Source organism: Lampetra fluviatilis, chromosome 31, assembly GCF_964198595.1.
Source record: "Lampetra fluviatilis chromosome 31, kcLamFluv1.1, whole genome shotgun sequence".
Classification (NCBI taxonomy): domain Eukaryota; kingdom Metazoa; phylum Chordata; class Hyperoartia; order Petromyzontiformes; family Petromyzontidae; genus Lampetra; species Lampetra fluviatilis.
The window spans coordinates 9,205,549-9,227,321 of record NC_136305.1 but is presented as its reverse complement, the minus strand read 5'-3'; the positions used below and the strand labels follow the sequence as shown (position 1 = coordinate 9,227,321).

Below are 21,773 nucleotides of genomic sequence, written 5' to 3'. Positions count from 1 at the left end.
GTATAGCCAAGTAACCCCCAGCACCCACACGGCATGGTGAGGCCCTCATTCTGCAGTGGGATGATAAAGGGCAGCACTTGTAACGTACACAGAGACGGGCACTGCATCGCGCGCTTTCAGTTGCGTGTCTGCGGCCGTCTGGAACGCTCTTCCTTCCGATATTAGGAAGCCATTGGGAACTATGCACTTTTAAATCTATACTGAAAACTCATTTCTTTAGAACTGATTTTTGTGTTTAGTTTGTTGTCCTTCCCCGGCACCTCCGATTAGCACGGTTGGCTACGTACGGTACGAAAGAAGTTCAACATAAATACATTACAGGAGCGTTACTTAAATATTCAGCTCAAAGGTAAAATTCAATTCCATGCATTATATCTGGCCATAGTTTCCATGCAGTGCCTCAGCTCTGGCTCCTGCCAGATTCACAAAGATCCCTCCAGCCCTTCATACTTTTGTTCCACACCCCTCCCTGCCATATATGGCTCCGTACATATAAATAATGTCTTTGTTTCGTTTCCTGGCTCAAGAGCAGTGTCTCACAGTAGGTGAACTGGACGAGTATGGACCCAGTCGTTTCCACTGCTGCGCAATGGCGACTGCATTCGTTTGCGCGTGCCCACCGCAATAGGTGCTGTGCATTCCATCACATGGACCGTCTCGAAGACACAGGTCGCCTTGGAAACGCAAGTGTTTTATTTTAAAATCGATAAATGCGCACATATTGTTTGAGGTGGTGCTTATCTCCCGTGTACAGCCCCTGAGCCATTGGTGGACATTCCACATTGCTATGGCGGGTATGGGATTTATTATTCCATAGGACTTCGAATGTTGTCTTCTCCACAAAGGGGCGGTAACTAGTGTTATCAATCGGAATGGGAGACTGAGTCTAACTCCACATGGAATTTTAACTCGCAAGCTTCCAATCGGGAGCCACTCGCTCAAATGCTGAGTGACCAGACCAGATACATTTAACACATTCCTCCTGCGGAGGGAGCTGGTAGGAACGTCGGGTTGCTCGGTCAATGGCCAGGGTCAACGGCGGCGTGGTGTATTCCGCAAATATGCCCGACCGTGAGGGCGAGCACAAGCCGGCGTGAGTAGGTGAAACGTTGAGTTTTATAAGGGCACCACGGGGTGAGCAGCCCCTCCCCACCCAGCCCCACCCCTCCCACCGCCCACCCAGCCCCACCCTCCCCACCCAGCCCCTCCCCACCCAGCCCCTCCCCACCCGCCCCACCCAGCCCCTCCCCACCCAGCCCCTCGCCACCCTCCCCACCCAGCCCCTCCCTCCCCACCCAGCCCCTCCCTGCACGACGGACACAATAATCCCCTGTGGGCTGGTGTAACCAGGAGGTTTCTACCAGTGTTATTTGCGCTGCTTGTGTCAGTGGACTTCCTCAACAATGAACTTAAAAAGTACAAATAAAAACACAATTTCAGTAACTTCTTAAACATACAAATAATCTGCATTCGTTTTTATATGCAAAACATCAATACTTAAATATATATTAGACCTATTTACTAAATGTATGCACAGAATGCAATATTTCTGTTCAAAAGGGGAACAAAACTGATTTAAAGAATCGCAGACAGCATTGCCGATTGCACATGCAACATTATTCGCGAAGATCATAGGAGACTGAATAATGGACAATATAGAGGCCAACCAACCACATGAGCCAGCTGGATTGAGGAAAGGGTTTTCTACCATGATCACTTTCATAACTATCAACTAGATCCTAGAAAAGACAAAATGAGAGTCAAAGTCCCACTGTGTCTGGATTTCGGAGACTATGAAAAGGGCATTGTATGCAGTGGAAACTGAAGTAGTGATATAGGCTTTCACAAAGCAAGGCCTTAATAAAAAAAAACATATATAGTCTTGAAAACAATGTATAAACTGCTACATTGAGATGGCGTGAAGACAGCAAAAATATACAACTCACAAGTGAAAGGAGAGGCTCACCAAGCATATTTGGAGAAACAGAGGACATTCACATACAATTGTTTTAAAGGAATAAAAAGGAAAGTTTGAGCTCTCAGATTCACTCGTAACACAGGCGTCGTAACAACCGATGAAAATGTATTGCGGGAAATTGTTCTAGAACTGCACAAAGATGGTCGCAACGTTGGGCTCAAAATAAATTATCAACAATAAAAACCAATAGGGCAAAAAATAAAACCAGGTCTTAAAACGTCTCACCTAGCACGAGCTGATCTCCATTCACAAACACAGCACGCCCCCAGCCGCCTGCTCAGGTTTCACCTTCAAACGTGGGGCTTCTGGACCCCATTAAATCGCAATGTTATGGGAATCATTCATGAAGGTCCCACATGTCCATGTTACGCGTGGTCGTCGTGATAGCTTTTAGACATTTTTTTTGCCCTCGGAAAGGCGTTTGATATCCACGGTGTGTAAGTACAATGTTTGCTTACGAGTTTGGAACAATCCTGGGACTGGTAAAGAACCCTAGTCCTTGTGTGGATGGTGCTCATTTCATCGCCGAGGTGTGATGTTCTGTAAAGAGCCACCTGGCCTCGGTCATTGCAACTGAACCCAATCACTCCTCGCACAGACTTGTCATACAGCCTAGTACAAAGCAATCAATTTTAACTTTTTGTGTGTGTTTTAAGTCATCTTAAAACCAGGTCACATTTCTTGGGCTGTGACTGTGCAAGATGCATATGGTTCTCCAAAGCCTTCCACAATAAATCAGTGCTGCAGCAGGAGAGGTGGTGGGTGGGTGGGTGGTGGCTGTTGTGAAGGGAGATTTGATCACCCGCTGGGCTGGCAGCAATCTGTGTGGGTGATGGTGAGGGCAGCGAAGCAAGGGGAGGAGCCATAACACGACCCTGCTCCGTTGTTTTAAAAACGTGTGGACGGCTCGTTGCGTTAAGTTGTGAGCATAAAAGAGCACAACGCACCACTTGTTGGAATTTCTTACACCGTTTCAGAAGGGGTTTATACGGCGATTAAAATAATTGCCGTGATTATCATCATTATTAAAATAATTAGAAATCCACGCGGCGTGCTTTACATGAAATAAAGGACAAAAAAGGAAAAATAATGGGAGACAAGGGGGGCGGGGGCAATGTCGAGGCAACCGGGACTGGAGGTGCACAACGGCACCAAGGGGCAGAACCGCCAGAACCTGCCACTGACAATGGCCCAGCGCTGACAATGGCCCAGCAACCTCGACCAAACAAGAGCAATGAAGTCCAGAGGCCGATGTTTAAGACATTCCAGTGCCAGTGAGGTCCAGGGGCCCAACCAGAGGTGGAGTTTGACTTCTATATTTGGCGGGGGGTGGGGGCAGGCGTTCGCTTTGTCCCTCATATTATGAATCGTAGGTGCACATAATTACCTATTTATTTGTAATCACAATGGTAGATTACTGAAAATAAATTAATAAATGTGCCCAGTTTGGGCGGGGCTTCCCCCCCCCCGTAAACTCCGTCCATGGGCCCAATACCAAAGAATTCCAAAGGCCCAGCGCTGATGAGGTCCCACACAAGCCAGTCTGAATAACAGCTAAATTGCTGATGAGATCCAACCACAATGAGGGCCGGGATGGCCGACGCCAACAAAGTCTTAATGTCGATGAGGTCTTAAGACTCGGCGTAAAATGAGGCCCAGAATAAGTACGTGAAAGGCGGTGGTTATAAGGGCCGTTATTCGTTAAGTCAGTGGTTCTTAACATTTCCTGCAGCCATGCACCCCTTTGGTTCTCAATCGTAAAGAAAAATCATAATTTTAATAAATACATTGGTTTTATTCAACAAAGTAGTTGCATATTCTTTGGTTCTTTCGGTAAAGTCACGTAGATAGGTTCAAAGAAAATAACAAAAAACTACGACGTTTCGATTGCAACAAAAGCAGTCGTCTTCAGGAAAAGGGGGGTTAGCTTCCAAAGGCAAACCGTTTATAAGGGTTTGAAATGGACGTAGCCCAAATGTCAGTAGCCAATGTTAATGCAGGTGGTGGGCAGCCAACCTGACAGTGGTTGGTTTTCCACCAATCAAAGGGCTGACAGGTGAAAATTAGCATGTTAATGGGAGATTAGCATGTTAATGGTAAAATCTCAGAGCCATGATCAAGGAAAAGTTGGCGCGCGAAGTGGCTGTGTTGGTGTGAAGCCTGTGAAATGGGCGTAGAGCGCAACTAACATCGGAAGGTAGTAGGATGTCAACATTATAGCCAGTTATGATTTAAACTGATTGATAACGTCCTTCCAATGATTGCTCAGTTTGTACCCATCTTCTCGGTTGAAATTGTGTCTATGTCTATATATATGTGTAATGAGAGCCTATGTCCGGCTCACGTGGTGATTGGCTCTGCCGGTCCTGCTCTACAGCCAATGGGGGGAGAGCCTGGGAGCATGGCCCTGGCGTGATCGAGGGATGTCAGCTAGGATGATTGGTTCTGCTACTCTTGGCCTCAGCCAATGGGAAGACAAGTCAGGGGCGTGGTCCCGGGAGTTGATGGAGGAATCTGGAACATTCAGCGCAGGCTATTAATGATTGGCTGGAGCGTACCACGTGACCCAGGCATTAAATAAGGGAAGAGCCGAATGACACGTGGTCAGACAAGGAACGAAGAGAGAGAGGGGCCACGCGCGAGCGGGGCTCCGAGTGCCACGTGGCGGTGCGTCTCTTGCAATCTGTCTGCTCACTCCCCGTTGCCTGCCAGCAACGTGGAGTGCTTGTGAACTGAGGAAAGTAAATAAAAGGACCGATTCCACAAGCCGTCTCCAGAGTGTTATTACATATGGATGGATTCATGAACGAATCTTTGTTGATAGCCAGTGGGCTTTAAAAGTACCTTCGTCTTAGAGAAATCAATTTTGTGTGAGTCCACCGCATTAAAACAATGATCAGCCATGGCTGAGGTATTGGTCCTACCGTGTTTCAGATCTGCCTTATGTTCACGAATACGGTCCGAGACGTGTCGCTTAGTTTCTCCAATGTAACTCCTGCTGCAGACACAGCTTAGTTTGTAGATGCCGGGGTATTGATCACATCCTTCACAGATGGGATCAGATCACAAATTGTATTTCCTGTGTTAAATCGAACCTGGATCTTGTGTTTGCTCATGATTTTGGAAATATTTTTGGTTACCCCTGCTATGTATAGCAGGGTGATGGTTTTGATTGGGTCCTCACTTGGTTCAATCCCAACGGTTGGGGTGATAGCTTTACGGATTGTGTAGTCTGAATATCCATTAATCTTGAGAGCTTGGTGTACGTGCTCCAGTGCACTGGCTAGGTGATGATGGTCGGAAATACATCGAGCTCTATGGTGTCGAGTTTTGATGAGGGACTTCTTCTGGGATGGATGGTGGTGGGAGTCAGGTTTTAGATATGCATCCGTATGGGTGGCTTTCCTGTAGACAGCGTCCCATTGAGTAATCTGGTTTCTTTTCGATTAAAACATCCAATAATGGTAACTTACCATTCTTTTCCACCTCCATGATGGCTGTGTGTATGGAATTGATGTGGTTGAGGAATTGGATCAGAGCTGGTCGGCCATGTGGCCAGATGACGAACGTGTCCGCTACGTACCTCTTCCACAAGGACGGACGTAGAGTGGATTCTTGGATTGCATCTGTCTCAAATTTTTCCATTAAAATTTTGGTTACAACTGGAGATAAGGGAGAACCCATTGGGGTACCTTCAACTTGTTTGTAGAATGTTCCATTCCAGGTGATGTGAGTGTTGGTGAGGCAGTGTCTCACCAGGGCCGGTACATCAGCATTCAGTCCTTGTTGGACCAAATCTTAATTGATTGCAATGGTGTCAGATACAGGAACTTTGGTAAACAAAGAGACTACATCGAAACTAACGAGCAAACCACCTGGAGATAGTGAGATGTCCTTAATTAACGAAACCAAGTGAGCTGAGTTAAGTACAGCTGAGGTGGTCTTACCAGTGAATGGTTGTAAGATCTCAGAGATCGGGCCAGTTTGTAGGTGGGTGAGTCAATGGTAGAGACGATAGGATGTGCGTTCTTTAAGGGCAGAGCCGGCCCCGACCCAGGAGAATACAAGTCGGGTCCCCGCAGGGACCAGGGTTCGATGTGGCTACCGTCATCTGAAGATCTACGTTCTACATCCAGTAGAGTCTCCAACACGTGGTCCGGAACCCAATCCGGGGTCCGGTCCGTTGTAGCTAACTCGAAGTGTGTTAGTGTAGTTAGCCGGGTGGTCCACCACCCTAGGCTGTTATCTGGTAAATCGGCAGCTACCCCTTTGTGTATTCGTGTTGGAATAATAAATGTGTTGCTTCTAAGAAGTATGTCTGCTACTCAGTTGAGCCCACTACATGCATATTAAAATAGCCGTACCAACGGTAATCCCTTTTGAAGTATGGTGCCCTTTATAGGCAAGCATTTAAATAATGTATTACTTTATGATTCGCTTCCATGCAGCACTAAGGCGGTAGCTATCCGAACGATTACAATTATTTATATTTATTTCAATTTCGATAGATTATCTTATTAGTCTTGGCCAGTAGTAGCTAGTTTTGCACGGAACTTCAACATTATCAAAATCAATTGAGTGTCCTTGTTGGCACGCGTGTTCTGCTACTGCTGATAGTTGTATTTGGGAGTATTTAATATTTCTCTGATGTTCTTTTAGTCTCGTGCTGATCATTCGTCCTGTTTGCCCAACATAACATTTTCCACACGTGCAGTTAATTCTGTACACACCTTCTGTCGATAGCTTTGGTAATACATCTGTTGTACCAGATATTAATTTCTGTATTTTATGTACCGTGCCAAATCTGACTCGGATGTTTAGTTTTTCCAAACATCTGGCTAGTTTATGAGTTACTCCCGCAATCACGTCCTTCCAATGATCGCTGAGTTTTTACCCATCCTTTCGGTTTAAATTGTGTATGTGTCTGTATATATGGATGGCTTCATGCGCGAATCTTTGTTAATACCCAGTGGGCTTGCAAAGTTCCTTCGTCTCAGAGAAATCTATTTCCTGAGCCAACCGGATTAAAACAATGATCAGCCACGGCTGAAGTGTTGGTCCTCCCGTGTTACAAATCTGCCTTATGCTCACGAACACGGCAATCAATGGAAGGATGTCGTCAACCAGTTTAAGTCATAACTGGCTGTGATGTTTTCATATACTCACTTTTAAATATGTTGTAGTCATTTTGTATTACTTTAGTATAAATACATGTTAATTTTGATTGATGTTTTTTTTTTTCTCCTGACTTTATGTGAACGAAAAGACACAAATTCGCCCGTTTTCTCATTGATAATAGGTACATTTCAAAATATCACTGTCCTGGTCACAAAAGCAAAGTTTGTGGGGAATAATAGCCATTTGCTGTACTTTTGAGGCATGAGCAATTAGGAAATAATACTTACTACCCAGGAACAAAAAAATATTTGTTACACAGTGATATTAATTCTTATTATTCCTCAACTGGAGGCCCTTCCGACAGCAGTGGCTTGTGCAAGCAAATGCAGGGCTGCACCTTTACCTGCTATACGTTGTATTATGAATGCAATTTACGAATAAGTTTGCCTGTGTACGCGTCCGTTTTAGATTCATGCATGCATTACACTTCAAGGCAGAAGAATTTGTATACAGCATTATATTGAGTGCAAATTTGAACGAAAAAAACGCTGTGTGAGGATAATCCCGGCAGTATACGAGCACGGGGATAAAGGGGGGGGGGGGAACGTAGCATTCAACAAAAGGTCGATTGTAAGTTAGAGTGGAGTTTGAATGCCGACTTCCCTGTGCGTGAAGAATTGCCAGCAGGGCCAACACAAGCACTTGGAAAGAGATTAAAATTGATGAATCCAACTATTTTATTGCAATTATTGCTGTAAAAAACAGCCGCACACTTTACTATTGTGGAATTCAGAAGAAGTGCCGTACAGCGATGGATTGTGAAATTAAATTTGGAAATTTTAATCACGTGCCAAAAGTTCCATTTGTTATAGAATTCAAAATTCAGAGCCAAAACAAATCTACCTCCTGACACAATTTTCGTTGTCTTAGTCCAGAATTCAGCCACTCTTTTATTTTAGTTTGCGTAAGTTCGCCGACCAAGCTGCACTGCTTTGGATTTGAAAGTGAACTTGTATATGACAGACGAGACACGAAGAGTGGAAAGAGATTGGATAGACTTGGCCAGTGGAGCGGATTCACTGATCACACAAAGTCTAACTCTAGATCATGTCTTTGCTACCTAAATTAAGTGGCGAGCCATTTACGGCTCAATAGAAGTCATACTGGTGAATTGTGTCCACGTGGGTGTTCAGGTTTATTTATGCACGAGTGGTTGCCTTCGTCATTACCTACATGGTATTTTGTAAATACTTTGTGTAGCATCGCTTTACTTTAATGCATGCACACACGACGTGCACTCTATGGAACACGAGCGCTGACGCATGTATGTATGGGGATGCCACTTTAAAGTCTTGAGGCTCCAGATGCACATCCCTGGTCCGATAAAGAGTGCATAAATAGCCTGCCACTTCTGAGTAATGCCACATCCAAGACCACATCTCCAGATGCCCTGGCCTCTGCGTGCTTGAAACAGGCCAGGGTTTTATATCGTTTTGGTCAGAGGACCCGGAAAACATTTGCAACTCTATCCTTGCAGGTTTCGGCAGCACATTAAACTAAATTCGACTTATGGAACCAAATAAGTCTGGCCGCAGTACAGACAAATTGCTTCCGTGCTTGTGTTCAGCAGCAACCACAGTGTATTATCAGAATTTTGTCACGCCCCACTATAACTAAACTTTAAATACTATTAGAATTATAAGTTACAATCCATTGTCAATCCACTCCTGGGTGACGACGTTCCCACTCCCATGTCATTCATGGGGGTTTTTTGGACTATACTTCACCATGCCAGTCGGTGCATGTTGCAGAAAGGGTTGAGCCGGGGCGGTATGGGGAGTCTGGATAGGGTTATGTCACTAACATTATCTGCGGTGAGGAATAGAACGTATATCTCCACGTTCATTGCGCAGTGCGCGAACCACTGCTCCATTCCCCACCGTCGCGATGCCTGCAGTGCGTCAAACACAGCACGACACGCATTCGGTGGTTGAGCAGGACGTGTGCGAATCGAACCCCGACGAGATTCGTGATTTGTGCTGGGGGCGCATGTCGCTAGATCTGCCACGTGGCATCTTTTGATGCCGGAATTCTCGTGCCACGTGGGAGGCTGCGTCGGGGCAGCGCCGGGGCGGGAGAGGAGTTCCTGGCAGGCGGCAGAGGCCCTCACGGTCTCGCCGAGCGGTGAGGATCCGCAGGCCCCCCCCCCCTTCGCGCGTCACGCCTCCGGTGCCGAGTATGAACCCACTGCATCTGCCCGAACGGCGAAGCAGTGAGCACGGATGGCGATGTGGGGTTGGTTTTTTTCTTCTTTAGATTGGTACCACGTGCCGTCCGACGTTTCACTCCATGTGTTGGGAGCTTCTTGTAGGCATTGAATGGAGAAGCTCAGTATCTACCTCGATGTAAAGATTGACGGCTGCTTGAAGCTGTCCACTGGTACACACGCGTGGAAAAAAATTCCGACAGTTGAATCGTGGAATGGCTTAGAGAAGCAAAGTGGCTCGTGCATGTATGAGATGCGTCAGGCATCAGGTAAATGCAGCTCTGTTTTCCTACACCATGTGTTGACTGGGCCGACGGGGAGCCATGGGTGAGTCGAGGGAGTTTACAATGCAGGAAATGCACTGCTTAATTACCTCTACAGAGTGAGTTCAACACCAATTTAGCATGGGTGGATCTTTCTGCTGCGGTGGTAAAGATATACAAACTTTAGAAAACCGGCGGTAGCAGATTTGTGGAAAATTATATGCTAAAGTAATTGAAGCAGACTTGTCATGAGAAATTTGTGCAAAATTTGAAAGGTTTTAGGTCCACCGACTATGTTTGCTGGTCTGGTGGCTAACTCACGGTGAAAAGTTCTGCCATTGAAACGCCCTGTCCCTTAAGTTTCGTTGTCACATGTCACTTTTATTTAAAAAAGAATTATCCACAAAAGTAAAATCAAGTACTGTACCATGTGTTGCACATTCACGAAACTCTCAATTGTCCATGAAAACATGGTGACTAAAAAAAAGTCAAAATGCCTAAAGTTTTCCTTACTCCGTAACTTTTCTTTAAAAAAAAAATGTGAAACCTCAAAGTAGGTCGTTTCTGTTTTATTTTAATAGTATGGTTTTTTTTTTCAAGAACGTTAGAGAATGCAGTTTGGGCAGCAGACGTATAATAAGACTCCTGAGAGCGGGGAGGAGTCGCGGTGCTCCTTGGGCCGTCCTCCCGTTATATGGACGCGTCCGCGGCCCTCTCTGATTCGCTGGCCGAGCCGCTGAGCGGAATAATTCGCTAAAGCTGGGACCGGGCGGTAATGAGGAGGGTAAAATTTAAGTGGCCCGCTGAAAGGATCGGATTACAGCCATGTTGGGGGTCTTGCTGAGGAATACTTTACCCGGCTGTTAAAGCGGTGTGGTGCAGCCCTGCGCAAGGCAAGCCTTGGTATTCATTCTGCTGTGGAGAACCTGCTGGCAGACGGTCCGACCCCAAACATATGACTCCTCGGTAGTTCGCAAGGACTACACTTTGTTGGCGTGACAAAGAGTCTGCATGTCGGTGTAGACATGTTCAGCTCTGTGGATATACGGCAATTGGGAGTGGTGCTGCTGCTAGCGGCGGTGACGGTCGTCAGGTGCCAAGAGGACGACCTCTGTAAGTGACGATGGCCTTCGCACTCCAGCCTGGAGCCTGCCTCCAGGTGTCGGTCCCCTTCGAGCAACTTTGTACTCGGTTAAAGTGGCACTGCCACTGCAGAAGGGGGCGACAGCTTTGCGTTTAACGAACGTTTCGTTTTGTTCATTTTAATTCGCCCGTCAACGTGCAGATTTTTCGTGCAATTACACATTTTCTCGTGACAAGCGATGCGTGCGAGATGCCGATGTTCATGCAAACTGGCAAATGTTGCCACGAGCCCTACAGTTGAATGGTTTCCCGCTCGGTGGGGCAATTTGTGAGCGTTAATTGTGGCAGAGGGCAGTCTGGTCATGGGAACAAAGCCACCGTGTGTCGTAAAATACCACGGGTGTATGTATTCCTTTGTCCGCACTGCATAGTTCACGCGCGGTGGCGGCTCTGAATGCATCGGGCACTTGGGAGGGTTTTAGTTAAATTTGGCATGAACATCGCGGTCTGTGTGAAAAGTGTTACGGGATTTTGTCAGAGTTTAAATAAGGGGATGTAAAATTGTGATGACCGATGCTTATTTGGGGAGTGAAAAAGTGAATGTGTAAAAAAGTTATGGCCGTTGCATTCGCTCTATCAGAGCAATTGGGATGAGTTTTTGATGTATCATCAGCTGCTGCTGTGCATGTGGCATGCGGTGCAGTTCAGGAAAACTAAATAAAAAACGCAGCCGTAAAAAAACGTGAACGCAGTGACTGCGCCTTTCAGTTAAGAGCTATATAAAAAAGAATTCAGGTGCATTCTTCCGTCCATCATTTCTATTGAGTGAGAATTTTAGCCTGACTTGGTTGGCTTACGGAATTACTTACCTCGCACCGTTGCTGCATAGTGGACCCCACACACTGCATTCATTTGGTGGAACTGTGTTCACTCGTGCTTTGGTGGAACTTGCGGGGTGACTGGCGGGTTGATTGATCGATGTCCTTTATTTAAACAGGTGAGCGTTCATTGAGATGTTCCCTGCTGTAGTGGCTTTACGGGTCACGCTAAATCAATTGCTGTCATACCATAAGTGCCATAGTTTAAATAAACTTTTCTTTAAAAAATATCCTCAGGATTAATGTTTTTGCTTTTAAAACGCCAAAGTATTTTTGGCACAATATTAACACCAAATAAACTTTAGAACAGAAATAGGCTTGCAAAGTGCTCTTAGATTTTTGAAGTTAAAAGGTCCTCTTTATATCTGTGAGACCGTAACGTCTCCCAAGTGTGTAAGATAAATAAAGAATGTTTACAGTAACCAAATTTATAAATCCCTCTTTTCCTGCAATTGGATTCCTAAAGTTCTGGGAAAATATCCGAAAATAAAGTTAGGGGGAAAAATCTTCAGCTCGAATGGGGGGGGTTTGATGTTGCTTATTTCATGTTTTCATTTGTATTATTTATTTGTTTATAGCACTTGTATAGTATAAATACAGCTTGTACCGCACGCGGCACGTGGCAAAACCTGCATATCCACTTGTGTTCTATGCTCAGCCACTGTGTGGAGCAGGATGTGCGTGCATCTACCCTGGAGCGCAACCTCCGAGCTGGGAATTTAAAGCCCTCTCTGCGCAGTGGCACAGGGAAGACAGAGCAGCGTCGGTGGTTGTAAAAGGAGCTTGGCTACTTTATCACCACGCCGAGGAGTGCAGGGCGCTGCTGACACACAAGAGGCATGCAAGTGCAACGGGCTGGTTTACACCGGATGCGAGAACAGGCAGGGTTGAATATTGTAGTTTGGAAGCAAAGGTGGCCGTTTTTTCAAAGTTGTAGCGATACAAATGCGCTGCAAAGATTGAATTTATCACTCTGTAACGTTTGAGAAATAATGTAAAATTCCTTGTTAGCCCTCCAAGATTGCCTTCTAATATTTATGAGCATTTTTTAAACCATACAATCGTTCTTTTTCTGTTATTAAATAGGCTGTCTGTGTAAAAATGGCTATTTTGTTTCGCAATTCAGATTTTTATCAGAAGGTAGATCTTGGTGTCAAAACCAAATCATTTAGGCAATGTATGGACGTATGAATGTTGAATTTCTTTCGCACCGTACGTAGCCAACCGTGCTCATCGGGGGTGCGGGCGAATGACAACAAACTAAACACAAAAACAGTTCTAAAGAAATTAGTTTTAATCTAGATTTAAAAGTGCATAGTTCAAGTGGCTTCGTAATGTCGGAAGAGCGTTCCAGACGGCCGCAGATGCACATCTGAAAACGTGCGATGCAGTGACCGCCTTTGTTCGATGGCCAGCCAAAAGCGAGTTTGCGTGATGGTTTCTGCTCCTCGACGAGATCAGCGAGAGGTATTGCGGTTCATTTGTGGCAAGCACTTTGTGTGTAGTGAGTGCAAAAAACCATTAACCCATCAGACTTAATCTAAGCCTGATGTGATCAGGGCAGTGAGCAGTGAAGCCAAGGAGAACCCGAGTGGAGAAAACGGAGACCCCCACTGAGTCGAGCAATGAGGTGGTTTAGTTCGTCACTGGCGGAGCAGTCGAAGTTGTTCTCTGGTTTTCTTGCACAGTGCTAATCCCGGACAATCTCCCTTCCAGGCTTAGCTGAGTATACGCCGTTAAAAACGCCACGACAAAGTATTGCTTTCGTGAGAGTCGTTACTGGCGTGGCCGTACTGGCTCATGCACGTTGCACCCTGCTGCTCAGACTTATTTTAGCTAAAAAAAATGTTTTAATAATATTTTTCACGGAATGTTTTTTTCTTAACAAACTGAATGCTATTTCGTGGACTGAATTATTTAAAGGCGCAATGCTTAGCAAAAGGCAAGGAAGTACAGATTTATAGAATTTGTTATAATATTTTTCAAGTAGGTATGATAACACATATATGTACTGTGTATATTATAACTTAAATTCAAACTATATGTTAAAAGTATGCATGTTAAAAAAAGCTATTTAAGTCGATTTATTACGTGAAGTCAGGACTCTTGTTGTATAAATGTGTTTAGTTAGGAGACAGTGCAGAGTCCTTGTAATAATGTGTGTCTTGCTTACATTTTCTCTTCACGTATCAATTCAAACTTTGCTCATTTCACAGCAAGGGCAGTAATAGGACAAGCAAATTATTATTTTTTGCTCAAAGATTTACTACAATAGTTCTGGTTTACATTATTATTACATGAGGGAGGTCGGGCAATAACCACAAAATTGATTTCTTATGTATTTTTAACGAATGGATTGATTGTTGTAATCATCGGGTCTCTTGTTATAGCCTCGAGGCCACGCTTTTTTACTTGTTCCTTGGTCTTTGGTACTTAATCTCTGTCATGCCAGCCACGCTGTTATGTTGAGGGCACCGAGCCAAAGTGTCAGCCACCCTGCTGGCTTGCTGGTTTCTAAACGTGACTCCACCGGTTTGCCTTCACCGTGTCAGGATTGCAAACGAGGGAATGTGCTTGATAACCTCAGACAGAACTTTGCTTTGGTAAATGGCTCCGCGTGCATCTCAGTGTGCCTCGCCTGCGTTCACAACACTCAGTGACGTTACTAAACTTTCCATTGTCTACGACCAACTCAGCTGGAGTGATCTTGGAAGCTAAGCAGGCTACAGGCTGGATAGTGCTAATGGGTGTGGCCACAATGCATACCATGTATTAAAGGCTGCGGGCAGCAGAGGGCAGTGCGCCAAAATCGAATGTTGTAGTGTGTTTCTGTGCTGACAGTTTTATGTTTCCCTGCCTTCCCCAACGGGCACTTACCAGCGTAGTGAAGTACGGTCAGATAGCCCCCATGACTCGTATGGTGTGGGGAGGCCCTCATCCAGCAGTGGATTTGGGCTGTGCATGCACAAGCAACACTCATCTGTGGCAGTGTATTCAGATAACCAGTTACTATTCACAATAACAAGAAAATAAGGAACAGGTTTGCAGTTAAACGAGTTTGAGTGTGGTGGATAGTCATAGAATTATTTTGCTATAGTTTGATAGAAATTTGATATCTTTGTAAAGGAATGTAATGGACCAGCACAGTACCTATTTAACCCTGTTAATCAGTATATGTATGTATACTTCATGTCGCTGTTTTCAAATGATGTAGTAATCAGACATGCAGGATAATATATTAAAGATGTTTATTATTATTTCTCTGCTTTCCATGATATATATGGAATATCAGTGTTAATATGTCAATGCCAATTCGCAGATATGAATCATACAAATACTTACACCCGTGTGTCAGAATGAATAATTATTGGGTTTTCTTACGATCTTAGTCATTACCAAAAAATATCAATGCGCATCGTTGTGGGGAATTTAAGTAAAATAACAAATAAGCAGACACGATGCCTCCTTACCATATCTCTCTCCCTCAACATAGCCCCTAGCTTTGCTCTGTGGCGAGCGTGACGCGTCACAGTGGGACGCGATGCCGTGGAACCTTGTGTCATCACTCTGGCGCCGATGTTCACAACTTGTTTAGACAAGGGTGAGTAAATATAGCGGCGTGGTGGCATCGCGCACTGCCAACTCGGTGACATGTTGCAGAGGTTGGAACCTCCGTGAGGACGGCAAGGTGTCGGTTGCACTTACACACCTGGAGTGGCCGCTCTCTCATTGTTCAATTGCAGGAGAACAAGGTGTAAATGCTTACCCCGAGCTCTCATACTCTGATGGTGCATTGTCTTTGAGTTGTGCGCCTTTTGGCGTCATCTGGTCCAACACCATGTGAGACTAGGCTCTAAGGAAAGCTGTCTCGGGTGTGGACCAATCAACTTCAAGGACAGTGCATACATTATCAGAATGATGTTTTTTTGTTTGCATTATGACTGCAGGTATTGTGGTCTATGCAAACATGACTCCTTGTAAAAAATGTGTCAGTTTTGTTGCCAGATAAAAGGGTAAAACACCAATTATCATATTTTTTACTGGCAAATGAGGTTCCAATGGTGCAGGAGAACAAGTTAAGAAGGGGCGGAGGGTGGTAATAACTGGAATTTTTCGTGTAACCAAGCAAAGGTAATGGTGTAGCTATATCGGGTGTGCACGGAGTATTACTGCGCCGGGTCCGTGGCTCAGAGGGGTCCAGGGAGTGGACTACAAAGAATGGAGACATTGGACATTGGTGGCCCCATTTAATTCCTTGTGCCAGGGCCCATGCTAACCGTGTTATGCCACTGACCATCCACATTTATTGTGTGAGCAAGGAAATAAATGTAGGGTATGATTGCACAGCTTGCTTATCTCGGTGGCTGGTGAGATGATTGAAGTGTAACTCTATATTTTATACTTTTTTTTATATTACTTGCAATTGTAATTTTTGGCATCTGAGAATTAGACTTGTGGTCTGAATGGCCTCTCATTATCTGATTAAATAAAGACTTCTGTCTGTCTCTGTTATGCTTTACCGCATTGGCTTTTTTCTTCATTTCATTTTGTGTTACCTGATATTCGAAGCATCAGAGGAGCTCACAAACAGCAGCAGGCCCCATTCATTCAGTTGTTTTGTTAGTCATTCTGCCCTCTTTTTGGGTGGAACGACGGTCGTTTTCACAGAAAAAAATCAGACCTATTCTGCCTCTTCCATTTAACACGTGGCTGATTGTACACGAAACACATCCGTTCCACCGCTTCTCACTTCCCGCAATTGGAAAACGGGCAGGTGTGCGAGTGGTTACGGCAAAAGTCTGCGTTGGCAGAAAGTTTATTCTGATTTGCGGAACCGTGTCACTCGCAAGCCGCAAGTGTGGATTGTGCAGAGGGAGCGTGGCAACCCACCTCGCACCAATTCACGGGTTTAGCCTCTCTCCTCTCTTTCGCTACTCCTTTTTTTCTTTCACGCACTTCGACCCAAAATGTAGGGCAGCTTTTTGTTGCTGTTGCTGCTCTAAGTTCTGTGGCAAGGATCAGTGGGAGGTGCACGCGCGCATTCAGAAGGTGACAGTGATGAAGACAAAGAAACAAAGATGAGGATGATGTCCATAATGATAACAATGCCCTTGATGATTGGGATGAAGATTGTGGTGATGATTGTGATGGTGACTGATCATGATGATGTTCATGCTGATGATGAAGAGGATGATGATGATGATGCTGTTACTGCTGTTCCTGATAGTGCTAATAATGTTGCCTCTGCTGCTGCTAATGATGATGAAATTGATGCAGAAGTGATATGATTCGCCTCACCGAGTCCCGACACTCATTTTAAAGGTGTATGTGGGAGGAAGCTGCCGTTCTTAGAAGCTTGGAGAGTATGAGACTCAAATGTCCACACAGAGAGATTCAAGAATCCACTTTCTGCACTATCTTTTGCTGGCCATCTTGCAACCCAGCAGATTTGGGAGTTTCATAAATCTTCGTGTGATTCACTAACACATGCCTCCGATTTGATAGACTACAAACACCATGCTCACACCATACCAGACACCCATTAAAGTCTCAGTCAACCTAAGAGATATCCGCAACAAGTTCTGATACCACCCGCCACTGATGTGTGTTGGTTATACAACCTTCGTGGCCAGGTTCATGGCACATTGCATACCTGCACACAATTCCACACACACACATACGTTTACATACACATGCACAAAGACACATGCACCCACATACACCCATATTGGAAGACAATGATACCCCCACATAGCAGTATAGCTAACGGACACAAGTCACGGGGTAGCGCAGACATGGAGAGAGGAGGTGGGCATCACTGCAATACTAATCTGGTGACCTCAGTTCGATTCCTACTCACAGCTGAAGTCAGTGGTGAGTTATATCTGAACCGGTTTCTACCAACCCTACACTTCACCAACCTGGACTGACCTTCGTGGTAAAGTATGGTCTAACGACCCCCATGACCGATACAACACGTGGCGAATCCTTCATCTAGGGCTGCATATTATGGTCACAAATGTTTCGTTATTTAAAAATGCTACAGGCAGCCTTTGGCTGTAATGCCTCGATTTGACCACCAAATGTAGACATGGCTGTCATGCACGTGGGCTGTCTGCAGAGTCTTTACCACCATCATTGCCTTTGGTGAATTGTGAGTTGGGGGATCACCCATCATCAGCTGCTACAGCAGTAGCATAATGGAATTTATCATCATCTCCATCACCATGTATCAACAAAATCACATTCTTTACGCATCGGGACCAGCATCTTGAACTTGGGTGTGAAAGGTAAGCGGTTTCTGTAAGTAAATCCACGGGGGTGTGGTGTTTATCTGAATAATATAAGATTTTATCACTGTTTCTCAGCACTTAGGATGACATTAAAAAACCCCATAAAATTTGTCATATCTCCCGAAATTAGCATCAACATAGTAAATAACATACATAAACTGATGAAATTAGCAAAACAATAACTAAAGTAAATGGGAGAAACCCCATGTAAACAATTATTTGCCTTTAGTGAGCAGGCCACACAAATGCCCAAACTGCCACATTTAAACAGTACAATTAACTCACGCAGCAGTGACAGGAAGAGCTGCTGCGTTTGGTCCATGCAGGGGGATTCTTCTGCCACAAAGGAAAGAAGTTACATGCGTGACGCTAGCAGGGTTGGCCATCAAGTGTTGGGTTTATACTGCCCGCACTACGGGGGGAGGGAGGGGGGTCCCTCCTCTGTCAATCGCCACACGGGAAGGAATTTAATCTTAAAGTCAAGGATTTAGATAGACCCCATTTAAGTGAAAACCATCGTGTATTTGCTTACGGAAGTTATTTTCAAGAGACTCTATCTTAAATAGCCGTTCTGGCCAGATTGTGTTGACCCAAAGAAAATAGAGACACGGTTGCACACGTAGAGGACAATATGGAACGTTGCAATGTGGCCCCATGTAGTTGGATGGATCAATAACAATGACAGTTGTACTGCCCATAATTTGCTGGATTGTTGATTATTTTGACGAGAGCATAATGTCCGTTCCACCGACAAAGTAGGTTCCTGCTTCACGCTGTGTGTACTATCGCCAATGCTTTAGTTTGCCCGAATGTCACTTATAACCTTGTAGTGCTGTAACCGAGCAGCTTTAAACCATCAATGAATATTCACCGCGTGAATGTGACAACTGCACGCATCTATTGCAGCACACGAATGTGTATGTGTATTCATCATATCGGCACCTGACTATGCACAGCAGTGGCAGCTGGTATCTGTGACCTGACCTAGGTAGGTCTCCCCGTAAGTTGGCCCAGATTAAAATGATGAACCAGTATCCGTCTCAGCTTCACTTGTGGAGGGACTGATGTTGTTTGTGAGCTCGTGGCCTCACCTCCCTCTTGAGAGACATTTTGCTGGATGTATCGGGTGCTTACCACCAGCACTTACACCAGTCGAACATCTCATACATGAGCCACAATGCAGTTGTTGTTTGTATGTATACCTCGGCAAAGCCACCTACGTTAATGCTCAACATACTTCCATTGAAAGTGGTATCTGCTATGTTGGTGAACGTGTTTATGTTTTGCATTATTCCAGGTCTGCACGTTACAGGTATGAAAGTGTATTTAATTCATAACCGAGGCAAGAATGAATTAAAGGCAGGAGTCTCATTCCCAAGGGAGGCCCTGGTAAGGCTATACCCAGGATGTTTCCCGGGGCGCGTTCTAAGTTCTGGAGCCTTGTTTACTTCCTCCAACATGTTTTAAATCCACTTTCGTGCCTCTCTCGATCGTTGATTACAGAGTATTACATAGCATGCCTTTGTGCCGTGACTCGGCTTGCTTGTAGTGAAGAACGGTCTTTCCTTTCAAAATCTAAACCCTTAATGGTGCCATTAGTGGCAATCATCGTGGAGTCAGTTTTGTGGGTTTGTATGGGCTTCTTGTTACGCTTCTTATATTTATATATTTTTCTGTAAACTATACCGGCTCATCCTGCTTTGTGTAGCCCAACGGTGTGCCTCATGCTGCCATGCATACATAATACAGTTATTATGACTACTATTATTTCTTACGATTATTTGTGATTGTTTTTTTTTATTTAGTTTTGCTTTTAAAGGTTGCAAACCTGCTGCCCAACGCGGTCCCTTAGATTTTTTGTTGCATTTTTTTTTGGCACGCATCATTCACTAACGAATGTATAACAAGCCTCCCATCCTCACTTTAATTGGTTTGCCCCTGAAATCTGATTCTGTTACAGATTATGAGTGTATAGAGTTTTAAGGGGGGGGGGAAGTGCTGTTTATAGAGAACAAATGACTTTATAAGCATTTCCTGACCCTTAACTATCATGCGAATAATCAGAGGTCACTTAACGTAGTCGCAGTTGGGGTTTGTAAGCACCTCAGTAATTAACATTACACAACTTTCTCCATGTGCGGGGAGAGCGCTGGAGAGATTTCTTGAATCTGGGTCAGTAATGAACTCCGCCACTCCTGGCAATTATCTGGCTCCACCATCTCAATGTAAAATGACAGTTATTGCTCCACAGCAACATCGGCCATACGGGGAATAAGTGTACGTAATGAACATATGATCGAATTCGTTTGGAACGTGAAAGGGTGGAAATTGCTATCGAAGGAAAACCATTTATGACAAAATATTTTATTCAACTCATTGTGAAAACTAAATGGGTACTTGGGAAGCGTAAATGTAATAAGATGCCGTGGACCATGAAACTCAGAATTTGTTTGACCATGCCCTTCGTGGAGGGTGGTCAGGCTGCCACTGCTCTGAGTGGCGTCTGTTCAGGGTTTATGTTGCACACGGTAACGCGAGTCTCGTGCTCGGTATGGACCCGAGCCACAGATGCCAACTCATCTGAGCAGCTTCTTCGTTCCCGAGTACTCATGCTGCCATTGCACAGTTACAAATTACACACTCGAGTGTGGTCACCTTCCAAAATGACCTCACTGCATATTTACGCAACTGTGCATGCACAGGTGCAGTTTACAGTTACGTAAATTATATATATAGAAACAATCGTAAATTAAAAAATTCAACCCTTTATAAACCAAATACTGGATGTAAGCATTCTGCATGCTGTGTTAATTGTGGTATTTTATGGGTTTTTTTTTATTATCATGCTTCACCACTGTGGTCAGTGGACATTGTGAAGATGATGGAGGAGGCACAGGAGTGGTTAGGATATCACTCAACGCGCACGTTAGCCGTGGCTGATGATCGAACACAGATACCTGGGTTCATAGCGTGGTGTGCCTTAACGCAACCCTCTCATCGCCAACACAGACAGATAACTGGGCCACATGCACGTATAGTCTCCTCTTTATAACATGCTTACTAAGTACATTCGCCTTGAATTTTAACGCAGGATGGTTACATATATTATCTCTATAGTCACACAAGCCCCATATGATTTAATAAAGTATCACACAAAACACATTGACCTTTTTTAACATCGCGTCTGAATATGCGTAAATGGTTGATAGGACTATCTCAATTATTTTTCGCACTGGAGTAAAAAAAAAGCAATTACACTCCCCCGCCTTTTGATTTGGCTACAATGGCCGTGTGCAGTGCATCGCACGATGCCTTCGCCGCGCGTGTGATGCTGTACATGTCTCTGGAGAGGTCCATAGTGATGGTACTGCAGGACACAGCCCCAGCGCTGACCACACTTCTGTCCCACGATCTCTGCTGTCCTGAATTAATTGGCTGATGCCAGTGAGTAGTTACGCACCTTTCGGAGTTCACACAAATATTTACAATCTTTGGTGACGATTATTTTTCAGAAAGACGTGGTGTGTTGTTGTACGCACGTAATGCGAAATTGGTTACAAACAAACACTAGCGGTCATTGTAGTCCGGTTATTGGTGGTGTCTTTGAATTAATGTCACTTCCTTTATACGCAATATATTTTTTTATAATTAGTTTAGTAATACATATTTTATAAATGTATATATTTTAAAGGCTGCATCCCTATGGGCTTTTATGTTCAAAGAGTGTATTCAATTTCATGCAGACGTTTGGCAAATTTGGGTTCCTGACCTCATGGCGTAGTGCGCAAATCACTAAATCACAGCTGCACACACAAGTGCATCACAGCCAACACTCTGAACGTTTCCGCTACGCACACGCAAGCTGCAGTTCCATTCGTTGTCTGACCATGCCAG

General features: G+C 44.7%; 1 protein-coding gene across 1 annotated transcript in view; it reads left to right on the top strand.

The window, feature by feature from the left end:
- The first annotated feature begins 10,406 nt into the window (after positions 1-10,406).
- Positions 10,407-21,773, top strand: part of LOC144943523 (uncharacterized) — a 77,228-nt gene continuing 65,861 nt past the window's right edge. Inside the window, exon 1 of the mRNA XM_078871051.1 lies at positions 10,407-10,738. Coding sequence (XP_078727177.1) covers positions 10,651-10,738 — 88 coding nt within the window. The 5' untranslated portion in view covers positions 10,407-10,650. The remainder of the gene's footprint in view (positions 10,739-21,773) is intronic.